The sequence below is a fragment of the Lutra lutra genome, chromosome 7 (genome assembly GCF_902655055.1).
Source record: "Lutra lutra chromosome 7, mLutLut1.2, whole genome shotgun sequence".
Taxonomy (NCBI): domain Eukaryota; kingdom Metazoa; phylum Chordata; class Mammalia; order Carnivora; family Mustelidae; genus Lutra; species Lutra lutra.
The window spans coordinates 4,374,908-4,396,372 of record NC_062284.1 but is presented as its reverse complement, the minus strand read 5'-3'; the positions used below and the strand labels follow the sequence as shown (position 1 = coordinate 4,396,372).

The 21,465-nt window shown below is 52.3% G+C and overlaps 1 protein-coding gene across 4 annotated transcripts in view; it reads left to right on the top strand.

Moving 5' to 3' along the window:
• Window positions 1-21,465, top strand: part of SLC28A1 (solute carrier family 28 member 1) — a 45,189-nt gene that overhangs the window by 9,297 nt on the left and 14,427 nt on the right. For all 4 annotated transcript variants that reach the window (XM_047738765.1, XM_047738766.1, XM_047738764.1 and 1 more), the window contains exons 6-9: window positions 4,956-5,097; window positions 5,737-5,850; window positions 7,014-7,091; window positions 20,168-20,248. In XM_047738765.1, the coding sequence (XP_047594721.1) occupies window positions 4,956-5,097; window positions 5,737-5,850; window positions 7,014-7,091; window positions 20,168-20,248 (415 nt within the window). The remainder of the gene's footprint in view (window positions 1-4,955; window positions 5,098-5,736; window positions 5,851-7,013; window positions 7,092-20,167; window positions 20,249-21,465) is intronic.

Below are 21,465 nucleotides of genomic sequence, written 5' to 3'. Positions count from 1 at the left end.
ACCCAGTTATGGAAGCCCTGAACCCCTCACCCACTGCTGGTAGAAATGCGAATCCGCAGCTGCTTTAGAAAACATTAGTTCCAGGGGCACCGGGGTGGCTCAGTCAGTGAGGCGTCTGCCTTTGGTTAAGGTCCTGATCCTGGGGTCCTGGGATTGAGCCCCATGTCGGGCTCCCTGCTCAGCGGGGAGTCTGCTCCTCCCTCTCCCTCTGCCCCTCCCCCTGTGCATGTGTGCTCTTCCCCCCCAAAAATAAATAAAATCTTAAAAAAAAAGAAAAAAAGAGAATAGTTCCTCAAAATATGCATGGAGTTATTTAATAACTGGAGTTACCATATGTAACAATTCCACTCCTAGGTATATACCTGACAATTGAAAACATACATCTATTCAAAAACTTGTACACAGATGTTTATAGCAACATTATAATAGCCCAAAGGTAGAAACAAACCAGATGTCCATCAACTGTCCAACTAGTCTGTCCTCTAGCTAGTCTGCCCTCCAGCTAGTCTGTCCTCCAACTAGTATGTCCTCCAGCTAGTCTGTCCTCCAGCTAGACTGTCCTCCAGCTAGACTGTCCTCCAGCTAGTCTGTCCTCCAGCTAGACTGTCCTCCAGCTAGTCTGTCCTCCCAGCTAGTCTACCATCCAGCTAGTCAACCATCCAGCTAGTCTACCCTCCAGCTAGTCTGCCCTCTAACTAGTCTGCCCTTCAGCTAGTCTGTCTTCCAGCTAGTCTGTCCTCCAGCTAGTCTGTCCTTCAGCTAGTGTGTCTTCCAGCTAGTCTGTCCTCCAGCTCGTCTGTCCTTCAGCTAGTCTGCCCTCCAGCTAGTTTGTCTTCCAGCTAGTCTGTCCTCCCAACTAGTCTGCCCTCCAGCTAGTCTGTCATCCAGCTAGTCTGCCCTCCAGCTGGTCTGCCCTCCAGCTAGTCTGACCTCCAGCTGGTCTGCCCTCCAGCTAGTCTGCCCTCCAGCTGGTCTGCCCTCCAGCTGGTCTGCCCTCCAGCTGGTCTGCCCTCCAGCTAGTCTGACCTCCAGCTGGTCTGCCTTCCAACTAGTCTGTCCTCCAGTTAGTCTGTCCTCCAACTAATCTGCCTTCCAACTAGTCTGTCCTCCAGCTAGTCTGCCCTCCAGCTAGTCTGCCATACATTCCAATATGTATATCCATATAATGGAATATTTGGCCACAGAAAGGGAAGCTGTTGGCAGTAATAATGATGAAGCTTGAAAACATTATGCCAAGTGAAAGAAACTAGTCTCAAAGGACCATTTATATGAAGTGTCCAAATTAGAAAATCTATAGAGACAGAGAGTAGATTAGTGATCGACTAAGGTTGGGGGAGCAGATGGAAGGATTGGGGGTGATGGCTAGAGGTGCTAGGTTTTTCTTTGGGCTGATGAAAATATTCTGAAATCGATCATAGTGATGGTCACACAACTCTGAATATACGGAGGGCCATTATATTATATAATTTATTTATTTTTTAAAAGATTTTATTTATTTATTTGACAGAAAGAGACAGGGAGAGAGCACAAGCAGGGTGAGTGGCAGGCAGAGGGAGAAGGAGAAGCAGACTCCCAGCTGAGCAGGGAGCCTGATGCAGGACTGGATTCCGGGACCCTGGGATCATGACCTGAGCCAAAGGCAGATGCTTAACCAACTGACCCACCCAGGTGCCCCATACATTGTATACTTTAAATGGGCAAATTGTATGGTTTGTGAATTTTGTCTCAATTTAAAAAACACATGTATTTGATGTATTGGCTTCCAGTCAAGATGGAGTAACAGAGACAACTAAAGAACTGGAACAAATATATGAAACAATAGCTCTTAAAATATTGGACATCAGGCCGCAGAAGACAGTGATCCTGGAGAAACAGAAAACAAGGGAGATGCGCCCTATGATTGCCCCCCACTTACTGCATTGAGAGTTTCCAGGCCACGGTGCAGGGAAAGGGAACCAAGGTGAGCCAGCGGATTTCGTGGGTTGAGGATACAGGGCTGGGAAGCCAGGGAAGCCAAGGTGGTGAGAGCTCACGATACAGAGTATGAGAGAAGACAGTGGCACAGAGAGAAAACTCCAGAAATGCACAGAGGGTCCTCTCTGAGTATACAGCTGAGTTCTGATCAGTGAATGCATATGAGAAAACCTTCCAAGACCTAGGAAAGACCCACCCGAAAGGATTAGAGGGAACAGTGCCTGGAACGTGAAGCTGTGCTCATCAAGACAATATGGTATCAGCGTTAAAACAGACAGATACATCAGTGGCACCAAATAGAGTCCAGAAATGGAGCCACATATATGTAGCCAATTGCCTTTTGACAAGAATGGTAAAGCAATTCAGTGGAGAAATAATCATTTCAACAAATTATGCTTCAACAATGGTATATTTATAGTCAAAAGGAAGAAGATGAGAAACGAAATAATTCATGCCCCCACCATATATGGAAAATTAGCTGAAAATGGAGACAAAATGTAAATGGAAACCTGGAACTATAAAACTTCTATAAGAAAATGTAGGAGAAAATCTTTGTGACCTTGAGTTAACGTAAATCTCTTAGTTACAAAACCCAAATCACAATCCATGAAAAAATTGGACAAATGGAGTTTCATCAGAATTAAGAACTTCTGTTCAAAAAACATGGCTAAGAGAATAAGATGAGGAGGCATGGCTATAAGAAAAGTTTTGCAAATCACACATTTGACAAAGGACTTGTGTCCAGACTGTGTTAAGCTCTCTCAAAACTCAATAATAAGAAAACCACCCAATTAAAGAATGGGCTCAAGCTGGGAGCAGACATTGCATTAAAGAAGACATGTAAGTTGTAAATCACCACGTGAAAAGAGGCTCAACATCATTAGTTATGAGAAAAGTCCAAACCGCCAAGAGATACTACTGCGTGTCTACTAGAATGACCAGAGTTTGAAAGATTGACCATCAGAAGTGACCAAAATATAGAGAAACTGGAACTGTTATTAAATACTGCTGGTGATGGGTGTAAAATTGTGTGGTCAGTTTGGGAAACAGTTGACAAACTCCTACAAAGTTAGGTCTAGTGTGTGATTCACCCGTTTCACTCACCCAAGCATTACGCAAGTGGTACTGACCCAAGAAAAGTGAAAGCGTGCATCCGTGCAAAGATTTGCCCTGGAACGTCCGAACGTTCATAGCAGCTTTATTGGCCACAGCCAAGCAGTGGAAACAACCTCAGCGTCCTTCAGCTGGGGAACAGATAAGCCAGTGGTGATGCACCCCCTCGATGGAAAACCGCTCAGCAATAAAAAGGAATGAGTCACTGATACCTGCAAAAATGTAGAGGAATCTCAAAATAGTTACGCTGAGCAAAAGAAATCAGGTTAAAAAGGGATATGTATGGGATGATCCCGTTTATATAAAATCCTGGAAAATGCAAGCTAATCTAGTGACAGAGAACAGATCAGTTGTTGCCTGGGGATGAAGGAGGAGGCGAGGAATGATAGAGGGGCGTGAAGAACCTTTTGAGGGTGGTAGGTATAAGTTCACTGTCTTAATTGTGCTGATGGTCTCAAGGTCGTACATAAACTCATCAAATTATATGCTTTTTTTCTCTTTGAGAGAGAGAGAGAATGTGTGTGTGCAAGTGGGAGGGGGTGGCAGGAGAGAGAATCTCAAGGAGGCTCCCTGCTGAGTGTGGAGCCTGACACAGGGCTTGATCTCCTGACCTTGAGAGCATGACCTGAGCCGAAATCTAGTCAGATGCTCAACCAACTGAGCCATCCAGGCGCCCTTCTTTGAAAAAATGTTTTAATTGTACTTTTCAATGTATTCTATTTATCATATGCCAAATGTACTCTGCAAAGCTGTTAAAAACAAATCACAACAACAAAAACCCAGCCCCAAACACGCACTTGTTATTTTATTTTATTTTAAGTAGTCTCCACACCTAATGTGGGGCTTGAACTCATGACCCTAAGACTAAGAGTTGCTTGCTCTACAGACTGAGCCAGCCAGGTTCCCCTGTGCTTAAGTTTTTATAAAGTGACTTAGCATGAGGAGAATTAGTAAGGCAAGTGCACAGAGACGGGGCGAGAGCTGTGCATGTGGCCCCGGGGTGTAAGGTGCGTGGAAACACAGGCAGAAGTGAGCAGTGAGCTCTGGCCATGGCCCGTGTGGGCGCTGGTCCTGTGTCTGCCTCTTACCAGCTGGTGGCCGTGCACGGATCTAATTAAGAGAACAGACTTGCTTCCTGGTGCCTGGGTTAAAATCTCATATCTGCTACCGTTCAGATGGGTGGCTGTGGCCAAGTCGTTCAGACTCACTGTGCCTCAGTTTCTTCACCTCTAAAATGGGCAGGAAACATACCTCTCTCGACATCTGATGTAGTTCCTGATATCCGGTAGGTGCTCCATGAACACTAGCCGTTCTCAGGGGTTCCGAGGCAATTGATGACCGGGTGAGGGGCGGGTCTCGAGCTCCCAGTGCCCAGCCCTCCTGGACAAGCCAGCTCATCCAGGCCCAGGGAGGAAAGCGTGGCTGTGAAGGTTGCTTCCAGGCCTTGCGCTCAGGTGCTTGGCTCAGCTGCCCAGACCGACATTATTGCCTCCGGAGAGCAGAGCCCACAGAGCCGACTGCCTCGTCCTGGGCCACACAGGCCCCGCCTCAGCCTGGCCAGGCTGGGCTGAGCATCGTGGTGGCTGTGGGAGCTCCTGCCCCCTGATGGAGCCCTGTGCTCGGCTCTGTGTGAAGCTCAGTCCCTGCGTTCTCCTCTTTCGTCCTCTCAGCAGCCTGCAGACATGCGGGTCTTTGGCTTCATTTCCCCAACGAGGGCACTGGCCCAGAGAGGCTGAGCGGTCTTTGTGAGGTCACATAGCTTTCTCTCCTCCCATCAGCCGTGAGCACCCTTTCCCTGAGGCCCTGGGTGCTATCATGTGGGGGTGGGGAGATGCCGAGAGTGGTAGCTTTCTGCCTCTCCCCTGCAGGGGTCTGGCCCTCGCTGCTTGCCTGGGCTTGGTCTTGTGGCTGGTTCTGGACACTTCCCAGCGACCTGAGCAGCTAGTGTCCTTTGCAGGAATCTGCGTGTTCGTCAGCCTCCTCTTTGCCTGCTCCAAGCATCACCGCGCAGTGAGTGCTGAGCCGTCAGGCCCGGCCTGGGCTTCTCTCCCTGCCCTCCTGGGCCTTGCAACCACCCCCCCAGCCAGGACCCCTCCCTGGTTCACAGTGTGGCCAGCGTCCCCCTCAGCCTCTAGCAGAGCCTCCCAGAGATCCGCATGCACACCTGAGTTTGGGGACCAATACTAAGGATCGTTAAATGCCGAGAGGCAGCAGCCACCCTCCTCCGGGGCTGTGGGCATCGAGGGAATGGGGTCAGGGCAGCCGGGAGCCCTGCCTGTGGAGCAGGGGTGGGGGAAGGTGGGGCAGACGCCACAACTCCAGCTCTGCCCACCCGGTGATGAGCCGGCCCGGGGGCCATGGCAGGCTGGAGCCTGCTCATGTCTCGCATGTGTCCTCAGACCTTGCCCCACCCCTGACCACTGCCCCAGGCCCATGGCTGCTAAGAGTGTGGCCTGCTCTGACTCCAGGGTGGAGGCGACCATTGGCCACAGGCCCAGAGTTCTGGCTGGCTCCAGTCTCCGTCCTACAGACCAGCCAAAACACCGCGCTCTCTGGCCTTACCCCATGCTGTTCTCTGTGGAGCCCCCCCCCTTGCCCCCGCCCCCGCCCGAGGACTGAGCTCACCAGGACCTTTCTGTTGGGTGGCAGGTGTCCTGGAGGACTGTGTCCTGGGGCCTTGGACTGCAGTTTGTGCTCGGACTCTTTGTCATCAGAACGGAACCGGGATTTATCGCATTCCGGTGGATGGGCAGCCAGATCCAGGTGCGTAGGCGGGGCCCAGCGCCCCCTGAACATTGGAGCACATCCTGAGCTGCCAGGAGGTGGAGGAGAGGCCGCTCTGCGGGGGGCGCTGGGTGGTGAGGCCATAGGGAGGGACTGGGACCAGGCCCATGGGTGCGCCCCGGGGCCCAGACCACGTGAGCAGCTGGGGTCTGAGCAGCGCGGCGGCCGCTCCCCTCGGACCTGGCACCACCTGCGTGGACAGAGCTGTCCCTGCAGAGGCTGGTCTGATGTGGAAGGGTGTCTCAGGACAGGAAACTTCTTAGGGAACCTGGGCACAAGGCACGTGGTTCTCAGCGGTCTTGTGTGATAGGGAACTTAGAATAGCTAAAAGTGCAAAAAGAAAATTCCAGATGATTTCCTTTGTGTATGTGTGTGCCTATAAATAATGTTCAGTTTGATGAAGTCCTATTTTTAAATTCCATTGTTTTTGTAGTAAATACACTTACCACGAAATCTACCATTTTCACCATCTTTAAGGGTCACGAAGCTCATTCACATCGTTGTGTACCCATCATGAGCTACTCTTTTAAGTATAAAGTATCAGGGGCGCGTGGCTAACCTCACCCCGACCTCGCCGGCTCGGATTTCTCTGTGCTGTCTGGAGGGAGCGGGGACATCGGTGTGTCCCGGCACCGACCGTGTCTGCCCGCGTGTCGTGGAGGAGACGGAGCTGCTGCCCTGGTCCCCACCGTCATCTTACAGATGGGACTCCTGAGGTCTGGGCAAGAGAACTGACTTGTCCCTGCAGTCACGATGCAGGTTCAGGACCAAAAATCAGCTCTGCAGAAGGGTGGCCACCAGTCTGGGGTGGGGACAGGAGGGCGGCTGTGCCGTTGGTCAGAGGGGAGTAAGCAGGCGCACAAGGCACCACTGAGGAGAGCCTTCCCCTAAGTCCGGCTCCCGGTCTTCTTTGCTTTCCCAAAGCACACTGCCAGCTGGTGCCCCGGCCCCCGTGAGGCCCAGGAGGCCTGCCGTCCCTCTCCTCGGCCTGCCGTCCCTCTCCTCTGCTGGGCTGCCAGACAGGCCTGTGGCCTGCGAGGTCCCTTCAGCTCACCCAGCCCTGGCCTCCAGGCCACCGTTTCTCCCTCCTCGCTTCCTGGCCTCCCTCCAGGCTTTTGCTTTGTTTTGTGTTTTGCTTTCAGATCTTCCTGAGCTACACGGACGTCGGCTCCAGCTTCGTGTTTGGGGAGGCGATGGTCAGGGGTGTCTTTGCCTTTCAGGTCAGCTCCACTCTTGGCCCACGAGGCCTTTAGCCACGGCTGCCTGGTGTGTGCAGCTAGCCGGAGTCTGGGCGAGCCGGTGGCCCAGGGGGAGGGGAGGCCTCTTGCGGGTGGAGCAGTGTCATGGGCAGCAAGAAGCGTGAGCCTCACGGGCTGAGTAGGGCCCCTCCAGTGTGTTCACCAGCTGGTATGTTTTCAGTATACTTTGTAACATTTGCAAAGTAAGATAGGTCCGTATTCTTTTCCTTAAAAATGAACCCCCAGATGCTGGAATTGCACGAAACTGAGGACAAGAAGGGAGGGTAGGGACATGCTTATGCCTTAGCTGCCGCCATGCTGGGGACCTGAGGCCTGTGAAGGACACTTTCCAGGAACCCTTAGTCGCAAACGACCCTCTAGGGCTGCTTCTACTTCAAGGCCCTCACGGGCCACCTCTGCAGGAAGCCAGCCCTGATTACCGGCAGCAGGCTAGGCCACCCTCCTCTGGACTCTTCTGGACCTACAGCCCCTCCCTTCCTCCTCCCCGCTGTTTATCGCATGCCTGCTGCCTGAACAGTACGACAGAGGAACCAGCAGGAAGACTCCAGGGCCTTGTTGTGCGTGGTAGAGCCCCGACCCTGCCTCCAAGCGGGGCAGCCTGGGCTGAGTTTGCTAGGGGCCACTCCCCTGTGCTGCGTGGAAATGTGCGTGTATTTCTGCTTTCTCCGATTGACTGCCCGAGCACCCACTTGCCTCCTTCCCTAAGACCTCTGCTGGGGCTCCCCTCTGCCCACCTGACCCCCGAGCTGTCTAAAGACCCTGAAGCCCCCTCCAGGCTTAAGTTCTACTTGTGATGCCAGCGGTGGTGTGGGGAGGGGGGACACTCTGCCATTGTTGCCACGGCGCTACGGACGTGATCCCATGCTGCCTACACGCGTGTGACCCAGACCACTGTCCGTGTGCTGCTGCCGTGTGGGATCCACGTGTAGGTTTTAGAGGCTTCTGCTTTCTATTACTCTGGCCCTTGTTTCTAGATCCTCCCACAGCTCAGTGCTAGGGTGGAGGGTGTTGGGCCCTGGAGGCTTCCGGCCTGAGCCGTGGGCTCGGCTCTGCCCTGCTGGGCTGATGCTGAGTCAGCTGGTGAGTCTGGACATCTCCAGGTCGGCTTCCCCTGCCACTGGGTGGTGGTGAGGCTGTCTTGGCTTCACAGCGTCTGTTTCTGCCAGCAGCTCTCAGGGAGGTGTCCACTCTCGCCAAGGCGTTCTGATAATGTCAGTGCTAGGAGGAAAGATGCAAGGGACCTGGTTCCTGTTCTCTCAGGAGTCTGGTGTGCCCTGGGATGAGCTGGTCCATCACATTTCTCGGAGACCAGCTCTGTGTGGAGAGGGGACGTGGAGGGTCAGCCTCTGGCAGCCCCCTCCAAAGGTCCCTGAACACCATCCCCGTAGGGCAAGGCTCACTTCACATTTGCATTTCCAAGTAGGGGCCTCCCAGGGCTGCAGCGAGAGGCAGAGACTGGCTGACCTCCTGCATTCACCAGACAGAGAGACAGCAGCCGGCATCCTTTCAGTCTTTAAAAGATGAACGTACAACACTCTGCAGCTTGACCTCCTCAGGAAGCCAGGTTCAAGTGCAGTTGGCACAAGGAAAGGTGCCCAGGCAGTCCATTTAGGGAGGGATGGCTTCCACCGGGGACAGTGAGGATGGTGCCCCCCTCAAGAGGTGGTGTTTGCTGTGGAGCTGCAGGACGGGCAGGACAGGAAAGATCTGGATGTGGAGAGGCAAGAGGAAGTTCACGGGACAAGCACTGAGGGGAGAACCTGCAGGTGTGTCCCAAGTACAGCTGGATTCCGTGTGACGGCTCGGGAGCTACTGTGAGGAAAGCATGGGCGAGGGCGCAACCCGGACGTGTGGCAGGGCTGTACCAGGAAGGGCCCGAAATGCCAGGCAGAGGCCCCTGGGTTTTGTCCCCAGGAAATGGGATCTCTTGAAGATTTTTGAGCAGGGAGGGACTTTTTTGGAGCTTTGGGACTGTTACCATGTCAACAGTGGGTGGGAAAGGTTGTAGCCAGGATGCTTGCGTTAGAGGACCAGAGGAGGCTGCCTCATCCCCACGTGGCAACCTGGGGCCACAAGGCTGCCACGGTGCAGGAGAGAGGTCACCGCAGGGAAGGGAGGCTGAGGGGGCCTGCAGGAAGCACGTCACTGCTGTTGTAGCCATGTTTGCATTTAGCTACTGGAGGGCAATGCCTGGGTCTTACTCCTCCTTGTGTCCCTTGACTGACTCTGAGCCCCACAAAGCCCCACCCAGGGCCTGGACACTGCTCTTTGCTGAGCAAATGGTGGTTCTTCGAGGCCTGCATGTGGGACGTCCCTCTGTGCCTGCTGGGAAGGTCCGGCTCTGTGAGCCACCACTGTGGGTTGGGCTCCTCTCCCTGGCCGGGCCACCATTCCCCCGACTGTGTGGTCCTGAGCAGCTCTCCCTTTAGCCCAAGACCAGGGCCAAGCTCTTCTTCCTCCAAACCTCCCCGGCAGGGCCAAGAGCTACACACAGGCTTTCCACCAGCTCCAGGGCCACCAGAAACCATTTTGTCCCCCTCCAAGACCTTGGTGAAGCAGAGTAGAAAAGAACCAGGAGAAGGAAATCGTAGTAAGAGCCCCTGGCTGTGGAGTCAGAGCCGTCTGCCAGGCACTCACTTTGCCCTCCCAGCCACCCACAGGGGGAATGCTATCATTATCCTCTTTTTCACAGATGAGGATACTGAGGTTCAGAGTGGCTGTTACTTGCACAGAGTCACAAAGCTGGTGACTGCTGGGATTAAATTGGAACCCAGGTCCAAAGCTCTTGTGTATTAGCTTCTGTGCCTTGATATCAAAGCGCTTTCCTTGGTAGGCAGTGGTGACAAAGGGCCCAGATCTTAGGTGTTTGTTCTTCCCTTGGTTTGGAAGAAAAGAGTATTCACTTAAAACAAAAAAAAGTTTTATTTATTTATTCACAAGAGACACAGAAAGAGAGAGAGAGGCAGGAGGCAGAGGGAGAAGCAGGCTCTCCGCTAAGCAGGGAGCCCGATGCGGGGCTCAATCCCAGGACCCCGGATCATGACCTGAGCTGAAGGCAGATGCTTAATGGACTGAGGGTCCTAGAAAAGAGTATTCTTGAGGACTGTTTGGCTGCAAGTGACAGAGATCCATTTAAAACTTGCTTTAAAGGGAGGAGGAAATGAGGGCTTTTTCTGGCCTCACACGTGGGAAGGCGAGGTAAAGCAGGTCAGGCTGGACCCTGGCCAGCCAGGTTCACGGCCCTCAGCCCCACATTTCTGCTTATGCCAAGACATTGGCTTCGCTTTTGCTCACCAGATCTCCCCCGGGCCCCCAGCAACATCAAGGGCTCATTCTCACAGCAAGTGAGGGAGACTCTTCTCTTCCAGCCCAAAGCAAAAAATCCTGGGGCAGGCTTCAGACTGCTCTGCCTCGGGGCATGTGACCATTCCTAGACCAATCGCTAGGCCCAGGGCGTGGGATCCTACAGTGGGTACAACTGGGACTTGTGCTCCTGCCCAAAGCCAGGAAGTGGGGTGCTCTGGCTGAGGGGACGCCACCCTGAGAAGCTCACCACTGCAAGGAGCACAGCCCAGGGGAGCTGGTGCCATCCCTCCAGGACAGAAAACAAGGCAGCCAGCTCCCTGTAGGATCTGTTCTTTCAGGGCGTCCTTGTGTTCCACAGGGGTGTTTGTGGCCTAGTACAGGAGCAGGGCCCAGGTGAGAGCTAGCACACCTGCCTGGGAGAAGCAGCAGTGGCATTGACCCTTTGATCTATGTCCCTCTCAGCCATAATGTGGGGACGTATTTGGGAGTCTAGGCTGTGCTGGCTGAGTGGGGTGCTTAGCTCCTGACTTAGTCAGTGGTAAGAGACAGAAACACAACTCAAAAGGACTTAAGTCAAAAAAAGAAACAAAACAGAACTAAAAAAATCAAGATTGATTTCTATAACTGAGAAGTCCAGGGGTCTTGGACCCTGTCAGATCTGGGTATTGGGCGTCACCTGGGACCCACCTGGGCTGTGTCTTGGTTCTGTGTTCTTGGTGTTGGTTTTAGACTTAGTCTCAGGTAGGCTCCCTTGAGGTAGAGGCAAAGAGGGAGGCTTATGTCCAACCAACTTAGCAACCTTACTTTGCAGGGAGAGAGAGAGAGGGCGCATGCCTGATTTCCGCTAGCTCTAGCAGGGAACCCAGGAGTGGGTTCTTCTTGGCCTGGCTTGGAGGATATGCCATCTTCAGATTATAGCCAGGGAGGATTAATGGCTTGGATCCATCAGACCTGGAGTCCACAGAGGGAGAGTGGAGGAGGGGGCGGTTCTCAAAGCTTTGTTACCAAAAGCAGCAGTGGGAGGGGGACAGGGCCAGCCCCTGTCCACTACCTTGCTTCTCTCCCAGTCTGGCACTGAAATGATCACCTGCCTGGTCTCCTGCTGTCTCCATCCTTTTGCCAGTGTTTTCTGTGTGTCCTCCCATCTCTTCTCCCTTTCTGGAAGAACATGTGCACATTGCTACTTGTCTGTCTCCCCAAATCACCCTGTACAACCATGGCTTCATCGACTGTTGGGCTGGAAGGGAGCTCATGGATCTTTGGGCCCCCCCTTAACATTACCGATGGTCAAACCACACCCCAGAGAGGAGCGGTGACCTGGGCATAGTCACCCAGTGAGTTAGGGCAGAGCGGGGGCTAGAACGGGGTGACTGGACTACTAGCCAAGTGCCGGTTTCTTCTCACACGGTAAGGTGAAGTCAGGGACATTGCATCTCCCTTCCAAATACAAAAAGCAACCTTAATGCTGATAGTGTTAAATTTAAAACATATTAAATGGTTGCTAAAGACTTGGAGTTTGGATGTTCAGCCAAGAGAGAAAAAACAAGGGAGGAGGGTTTACCATTAGCCAGACTCAGCGTTTCCCAGCAAACACTAACTGTTTTCTGGCTCCTGGGAGGCCCTGTCCTCTGGCCAAACTCGTGGTTAGTGGATTAGCCAGTGGCCTCCTTCGCTAAGACAGACCAGATCAGCGAGGATTTAAATGTTCCATGGCCATGGAATTCCCTTCTCCACAAGATTCATTAATCATGACATTTCACTTGTCCACCCCAACCCCTCCCTGCATTGGGCACATAGTCATACACACACACACACACACACAGGCACAAGTACTTGCTAAACCCGGGGCTGGTCCTCAAGGTGGGAGTGGTTTTATTGGTGCTGAGGTGAATGGAAGTGTCGAGAGCTCTTCCTTTGCCTTCTTTCCATGGGTCATGGAACCGTGGTCCAAGGCCTTTGGCTCCTGATGGCCTGGGGAAGTCTTCTCTGAGCTCACTCAGATGTTCAGAATCCACGCTGTTTCCTGCTGGGCCACAGGCCAGCTCATCACTTCTCCAGGAAGCTGAGCCTCAGCCCAGGCCTTCTGGGTCCTCCCTCCACCTCCCCTGGCCTGGAGTCCAGCACCCGTTGACGTGGCAGCCTCCTCTTGGCTGTATCATCTTGATTAGTCATCCCACCTTGGCTCCATCTCCCTTCTGGTAATTTCCCACCCACACGGTCACCTCCCCCGAAGCTCCTGCTTCCTTCCTGGGTCTGGTGGGCCCGGTCGTGCTTGCTCATTGGTTCCTATGCTGTGGCTCCCACCTCTGGAACATGCACCCACATGCTGAGCTCAGCAGTACTGCTCACATGTTCTCCCTGAGGAACAGCTGGGGGAAAGAGAATGGTTTCATCTCCCAAGGGTTTCAGGGTGTCTGCCCGATGTAGCCTCGGCCATCCCCAGTGGTCGATGGTGCCACATCTGGCTAAAAATAAAATCGAATAAGAAACGGGCTAAAAGGCACCGACCGTGGTTGACTTAGTAACCAGGGGACCCCTGGTAACCTCAGTGAGCGTAATTCTCGGGGGAGGGAGTGGGAAGTAAGTGGAAACTGGGGTCGGTGCTAGAAGGAAGGAGGTGGGATAACTGGACTGGGAGAGAGCTTGTGAGAATCTGGTGTCCGCAAAGGTCTGGGAAGGAGACTCTGACGGGCAATAGGGTATAAGGGAGCAGTGGTGAGGTCATTCAGGGCAAGGGGCAGCGGGAGCAGGAGATCAGGAGTCATGTCCACTTTTTGTGACCATGGAGTAAGTGTCCTCTGCCCCCATAAGGCATTGGGCCACCCCCCTCCCAGCCATACCCCTCCCCAGAGGGATCGTCCAGCTTTGCATTACTGTCTGTGTATGTGGTTGGTGTGTGTGTGGTTCTCTTTTTTCTTCCTTTTCCTTCATTTTTATTGAAGTGTAACTGACATAACATCCTATTCTTTTCAGGTATATATCACAGAGCTTTGATATTTTTAGACATTATGACATGATCCCCATAATAAGTCATCTTATAAGTCATCTGTCACTGTATAAAGTTATTACGGTATTATCAACTGTATTCCCTAGCTGAGCATTGCAGCCCTGTGACTTATTTACTTTTAGAATTTTAAAAAAAGTTTTATTTATTTATTTTAATTAAGTTCCACATCTAGTGTGGCGCCCAACAGGAGGCCCCATCTCACAAACCTGAAATCATGACCTGAGCTGGGACTGATTAGCTGAGCCACCCAGGCGCCCCTCTTGGTTTTTTTGATGATAGACAATCTGACCAGCGTGAGGTGGTCTCTCATTGTGGTTTTGATTTGCATTTTCCTGATGACGAGTGATGTGGAGCATCTTTTCATGTCTCTGTTGGCCATCTGGGTGTCTTTGGGAAAATATCTATTCAGGTCCTCTGCCCATTTTTTAATTGGGTTATTTTGGGTGGGGTATTAAGTTAATTGTGTAAGTTTTTTATCTGTTTTTTTTTAAAGATTTTATTTATTTATTTGACAGAGATCACAAGTAGGCAGAGGCAGGCAGAGAGAGAGGTGGAGGCAGGCTTCCTGCGGAGCAGAGAGCCCGATGCGGGGCTAGATCCCAGGACCCTGGGACCATGACCCGAGATGAAGGCAGAGGCTTAACCCACTGAGCCACCCAGGCGCCCCTCTTTATCTGTTTTTTATATTAACACCTTAACAGATAAATGATCAGCAAATATCTTCTCCCATTCAGTAGGTTGCCTTTGTTTTGTAGTTGGCTTCCTTCATTGTGCAGAAACTTTTTTTTTTTAAAGATTTTTTATTTATTTATTTGACAGACAGAGATCACAAGTAGGCAGAGAGGCAGGCAGAGAGAGAGGAAGGGAAGCAGGCTCCCTGCTGAGCAGAGAGCCCGATGCGGGGCTCGATCCCAGGACCCTGAGATCATGACCTGAGCCGAAGGCAGCGGCTTAACCCACTGAGCCACCCAGGCGCCCCCAGAAACTTTTTTTTTTTAATTTTTAAATTCTTTTAAGAGATTTTATTTATTTGACAGACAGAGATCTCAAGTAGGCGGAAAGGCAGGCAGAGAGAGAGGGAAGCAGGCTCCCTGCTGAGCAGAGAGCCCCATGCAGGGCTCAATCCAAGGACCCTTAGATCATGACCTGAGAGGAAGGCAGAGGCTTTAACCCAATGAGCCACCCAGGCGCCCTGTGCAGAAACTTTAATCTGATGTAATCACATTTGTATATTTTAGAGTTAGTTGCCCTTGCCTGAGGGGATTGCTCCAAAAAACATCCCTCAGACCCACGTCAGAGAGCTCACTGCCTCTGTTTTCTCCTAGGGGTTTACAGTTTCAGGCCTTACATTCAAGTCTTTAATCCATTTGAGTTTATGTTTGTGTCTAGTGTAAGAAAGTCCTCTGATTTCATTCTTCTGCATGTGGCTGTCCGTCTTCCCAGCACTATTTGTTGAAGAGACTGTCTTTTTCCTATTGGATATTTTGCCTCCTTGTTGTAGTTAACTGACCACATAAACATGGGTTTGTTTCTGAGCTCTCTGTTCTATTCCATTGATCCACGTGTCTGTTTTCGTGCTAGGACCGTACTGTTGTGACTACTATAGGCTTGTAGTGTAGCTTGAGATCTGGGAACATGCTACCTCCAGCTCTTTTCTTCTTTCTCAAGATTCCCTTGGCTATTCAGGGTCTTCTGTGGTTCTAGACAAGTTTTTGTATTATTTGTTCTGTTCGTGAAAAATGCCATTGGTATTTTGATGGATTGCATAGGATTTGTAGATAATTTGGGGTAGCGTGGGCATTTTGACAATATTAATTCTTCCAATCCATGTGTGTGGGATATCTTTACGTTTATTTGTGTCATCTTTAATTTCTTTCACCAGTGTCTTTTTAATTTTTTTTTAAGATTTTTTTAAATTTATTTATTTGACACAGAGAGATCACAAGTAGACGGAGAGGCAGGCAGAGAGAGAGAGAGGGAAGCAGGCTCCCTGCTGAGCAGAGAGCCCGACACGGGACTCGATCCCAGGACCCTGAGATCATGACCTGAGCCGAAGGCAGCGGCTTAACCCACTGAGCCACCCAGGCGCCCCACCAGTGTCTTTTTTAAAAGATCTTTTATTTATTTGAGAAAGAAAAGGAGTGAGTGAGCATGAGTGGTGGGGAGGGGCAGAGGCAGAGGGAGAAGTAGATTCCCTGTGGAGCAGGGAGCCTGACTTGGACTTGATCCTAGGGCCCCGGGATCATGACCTGAGCGGAAGGCACTTAACCGACTGACCCAACCAGTCGACCATTGTCTTATAATTTTTCTAATAGCTCGTTATTAGTGTATAGGAGCACAACTGATTTGTGTGTGTTAATTTTATATCCTGTAACTTGAGTGATTCATTTATTAGTTCTAATAATTGTTTGGTGGAGTCTTTAGGGACTTTTAAAATATATAGTATCATGTTATCTGCAAATAGCAACAGTTTTACTCCTTCCTTTCCAATTTGGATACATTTTGTTTCTTTTTTCTTGACTGATTGCTCTGGCTAGGAGTTCTAGGTCAAATAGAAGTGGTGAGAGTGGACATCCTTGTCTTGTTCCTGATCTTAGAGCAAAAGCTCTCATCCTTTCACCACCAAGGACGATGTAGAATATGGGTGCATCGTGTGTGGCATTTATCATGTCGAGGTACGTTCCTTCCACATCCACTTTGCTGAGAGTTTTTATCAAGCACGGATGTTGGATTTTGTCAGATGCTTTTTCTGCATCGGTTGAGATGATGGTTTATTTTTATCCTTTGTTCTGTTAATGGGATGTATCACATTGATTGACTTGCTGATGTTGAACCACTCCTGCTTCCCTAGAATAAATCCCAAATATTGATGGTGTATGATCCTTTTAACGTATTATTGGGCGACTTTGGATTTTGTGGTTTGGGGTTTTTGTGTTTTTTTTGTGGATCTGGTGGTAGGGCCCTATCTGCATGCTTAGGCCTTTGGAGCTGGGGGTGTGGAGGTTCAAGCATCAGGAAGAGCAGTGGTTCTCAGACTGTGACACCCAGGCCAGCAGCACCAGCAGCATCTGGCAATGCTCATGTCCAGATCCTCAGGCCCACCCTAGACCTACGGAATCTGAAACTCTGGGTGTGGCGCTCAACATTGGCATTTCTAGCGATATCTCGGTTGATACTGCTGGTCCGGGGACCATACTTTGAGAACCAGTGGCCTAGACCAGCTAGAAGTCCCCCTCCCTCCAGTGATGGGTGAGCCTCCGCACTAGAAAAGACCAGCTGGCTGTGGTCAGGACTTACAAGACGCTCTTGCTCTTGGAGGAGATGAATGCTTCTATGGAGACATAGAAATGCGGATCCAGGACCGGCCCCAGGGAAACCGCCTCAGGGTCACAGCAGGGCCTCCGCAACCTGCGGGAGACCAGGAGGGGCTCTGTCTTTTGCAGGTGTGTGACCTTGGGCAGGTAACCCACATCTCACTCTCTCAGCGTGCCCACTGGGGAAGTGGATTTATATCTACCGCAGTTGGTGTGAGGACAGAAGAGTCACCACACCCTGGCCTAGGTAGGGCTGCGTGTGGACACACACGAGGGCCACGTGTACTTTCCCTCCCTGACCACGGCAACACCGGCTTCTGCTGTCTGTCCCCTCTCCTGGCTCCTCACACACGACATAGGCCCCAGAGTTGTTCCCCACACTGAGAGATCCCGTAGGCCTCAGGGACCTTACTGATTATGAAATGTCCTGCGTGAGAAATTTGGAGGTCACCTCTCTTCCATTGCATTTATCTCCCCTCACAAGACAGTCACCATGTAATGCAAAACACAGCCTCCCTTTCACCCCAAACTCCCCATCTCACGGATAGAAAATGTCTCTCGCTTGCTCCCGGGAGAGAGTCCCAAATCTGCAGTCCGGTCCAGCCGGCCGGGCTCTCTCCGCCCTGATGAGGGCCCTGCCTGCAGGCCTGCCAGGCCGCCGCCGCCGGGCAGTCCCTCTCATGATAAATTGGACGAGCGGTCTAGACACTACGTGATTGTCTCTGTGTCTGGCTGCGAGGGCGGGTGGATGACGTCAGCAGCCTCGTGCTGGGGGCGTGGCGGGCTCCGGGCAGCCAGGGCAGTCACGAGTCACCGGCAGGAGAAGGGCTCCTCCACGCACAGACAGTGTTCCTTGTGGGATGACATCCCCGCTGCAGGGAGGCTGGTGACGGGGCGGGGGCGTGGGGCCGGTCCAGAGAAAACCCTCAGCGTCCGTGTGGCCTGGGGCAGGGGAGACACCTCAGCCAGGGCCTGATTCTCGTCTCCAGTGGAGCTGCCTGGGATAGAGCTTCTGTCTTCCTCTGGGGCCCTTCTGCAATCCCCATTCATCTTGAACCAGAGCCCGAGTGTGATTCCACAAGACTCCCCTTATTAAAAACAAAACAGTTTCTCCTTCGCCCCTCACCTCTCCTCACAGCCTTTCCTCTGCACAGCTGAGCTTCTTGAAAGAGCGGCCTGTTCTTGCTGTCTCCACCAGGGACCCCTGGATTGCTAGCTGTCAAGGGTCCGTGTCACTCCTCACCTTTCTGGAATGCTCGGATGCATCTGGCAGAGCTGACCGACTGTCCTGCTTGAAAAGCTGTCCTCAGTGTCCATCACAGCCCTGGCCTGGCCATCCTCCAACCTATTTCTTCTCTGCCCCCTCGCTGTGCCCCTCCTTCCCTCTCCCCCTTCTGTGAGGCTGACCTCAGTGCCCTGTCCTTCCTCAGTGCTCTCCTCCCTCAGGGCGATTTCCTCAGGGAATTACATCTGTCCCATGGCCTCAGCCTATACTCTTGGGCAAACAGGTCCAAACCAGGCCTGGCCCAGACCTTTCCTCTGAGCTCCTGACCCTCTTATCCACCTGTCCACTCCGCACTCCCCTTGTTCTTTGCACAGGCGTCTCAAACAAGCACATGCAGAACGCAGCTGATGAGCCTCCCTAAACCTCCCCTCTGCCCGTGCTCCCCTCCCTTGAGAGGTGTCTCCTTTTACAGAAAATGACGGGAGCATATGAGAAATTAGAAATACAGAAAAAAGAAACCGCATTTTCCTAGTCCCAGCACACAGCAGCTACTTGCTGTTGGCATGTACTGACTTCCGGCCTTTCTATGCTTTTGAGATCTAGTTTCCCCACCTAACGTTTTAGTGTAAGGATGCACCTGCTATTACCAATTCTGTGTAACTTATTTAAAAATTGTTTGGAGGGTCGCCTGGGTGGCTCATTTGGTGAAGTGTCTGCCTTTGGCTCAGGTCCTGATCCCAGGGTTTTGGGGTCGAGCCCCGCATCAGGCTCCCTGCTCGGTGGGGAGTCTGCTTCCCCCTGTCCCTCTGCTGCTCCCCTCCCCTGCTTGTGCATACACGTGTGTGCGCACATGCTCTCTCTCTCTCTCTCTGTCAAATAAAGAGATCTTTAAAACAAGAAAATATTATAATTAAAAAAACAATAGAACTGTTTGCAACAACTAACATATTCTTTTTTTTTTTAGGATTTCATTTATTTATTTGACAGACAGAGATCCCAAGTAGGCAGAGAGGCAGGCAGAGAGAGAGGAAGGGAAGAAAACTCCCCGCTGAGCAGAGAGCCCAACATGGGGCTCAATCCCAGGACCCTGGGATCATGACCTGAGCTGAAGGCAGAGGCTTTAACCCACTGAGCCACCCAGGCGCCCCTAACATATTCTTCACAGTACAGAAGGGGACATAGTAGAACATAAGTCTGCCTCCCACATGGACCCCTGTCCCCTGGTTCCCTCCCCAAGGCAACTGCCCACACTTGCATACCCTTTTAATGCTACTTGGCGCCCACACCACGCCAATCACCCTTCCTGGCCCAGAGACCAGCACCATGCACACCCCGTTGACACCTGCCCCTTTCCCGTTAAAGACGCTATCTTGGAAATCATTCCCTGACGGCCCGCGGAGAGCCTCATTCCCTTCCCGCACTCTCCGTGCACTGCTGTCTGGTCAGCTGTGATCAGGAGACTGGCCGTCCCCGGACAGACGTCGAGTGGTTGGCACTTGCGGCTGTTCTCTGTCAGACTGGAGGGGACATGCGCTGGGATGGCGCCAGGCCCCCCGTGGAGGGAAGAGGTGTGAGGGCAGATTTGAAGGAAGAATCGATGAGGCCTGGAATAGTCAGAGAGGTGACAGGGAGGGGTGGTGACAGGACTGCAGGTCCCCCGTGACTCTAGTCCTGAGCTCGTTGGTCTTGAGGGGGAGGGAATACCAGAGAGATGAGAGGCCTCTCATTCGGGCCCCAGGCTCGGGAGGGAGGGTAAGCCCAGAGGCCGGGGCCTGGGACTGAGCTCATGCAGGAGGAGGGCCGCTGTGCAAGGTGCTGGGCCCCCAGCCGGTTCCTTTGCTTCTCACAGCTATTCGGGAAATCGGCATTATCCCCACTTTACAGACGAGGGGATAAAAAGTGCGGGACTCGAGTCCTGCTTCCCTGCCACGGCGCAGGCCTCCTCTGTGGGCAGGAGGGGACAGGGAGAGATGGCTGGGCCGGTTGGCAGCGGAGAGGACCGAAGTGCCTCCAAAGAGGCCCCATTCATGACCTCAGGCACTGAATTCGGACCTTGTTCCTCGACCCGGTCAGGTGTCCGCATGGCAAGGCCTTGGATTGAGTGGGCTGTCTGGGGTCTCCTAGGCCCTGGGTACCCTGCTGGCTGCCTGCCTCTCACCCTGGGACCTGTGCTCTCCCCTGATAGGTTCTGCCCATTGTCATCTTCTTCAGCTGTGTCATGTCCATGCTCTACCACGTGGGCCTCATGCAGTGGGTGATCCAGAAGGTGAGTTCCCAGTGCCACGGTCTGGGCTGTCCCGGGACCACCTACCCATGGGGCTCATGCTCTCCCAGAAGGGCTTGCACCCAGAGCCCAAACTGTTGCTCACTTCCCAAGCTCGGAGAGCTTGAACCTTCCCAGAATCGGGGTCCACACCCTCCCAGAATCCTGCTCCCAGCGTCTACACCCTCCCACTCAGAGTCTACTGTTAGCCAAACATCTTCCGCAGAGTCTCCTGTCATGATCCTAAGGAGAAATGGCACCAAATCCAATGTGATCTTTGTGTGAGGAAAGTTTGCAGAATTGAGGTCACTTTGAGAAGAAGGGTCAGGAAAAGAAATCATTCGTACTGAAAAGACCTTCAGAGATGGGAGCAGTGGGCCATGTGGGCCAGACTTAGCTGGTATAACAGTCAAAGCCTGTGCTTGTGTTCATAAAATGTGCAGCACGGAACCAGGATGCACGAGGTGGTGCTGCGCAGGAGTTGGACCTGGTGATGAGGGCAGGTCTGAGGTTTTAGCCGATTGAGTTCAGGATAAATCAGTCGCAGCAGGGGACTGCCAGAAAGGCAAAACCCACCTGCATTATGGTAAAAGTGTCCAGCTCGGGGCAGGAGGGAGGCAGGTCTCTCCAAATCTAGAGCATGTGTTCAGCCAAGGGGCTATGACAACTGAAGCCTCAGGGGCCAGTGACGGGGCCTGATGGCATGCCCTCTACAGGATGGTGGTGGGAAGTAGGGCTGGTGAGCCCTGCTGGGCTGGAGAAGAGAAGCATAGGGCAGGAGGAGGTGAGGGTAGGAGAGCGGTCTCCAAATACCTAGAGAAGAAAGGTTAGAGCAAGGGAAGCCAGGGAGGTTCCTGCAGTGGGGAGAGATTCCAGGGAAGCAGACTTCATCTTGATTGAAAGGGAGAACATTCTTTTTTTTTTTTTTTTAAAGATTTTATTTATTTATTTGACAGACAAAGATCACAAGTAGGCAGAGAGGCAAGCAGAGAGAGGAGGAAGCAGGCTCCCTGCCGAGCAGGGAGCCTGATGGGGGCTCGATCCCAGGACCCTGAGATCATGACCTGAGCTGAAGGCAGAGGCTTTTAACCCACTGAGCAACCCAGGTGCCCCGAAAGGGAGAACTCTCTAATACAATGTTTCCCAAAGGCTTTTTCACAAAACTCCAGCTCCGTAGTGGGTTAACACATGTTACTAGGTAAAGGGATCCCACGGTCAAA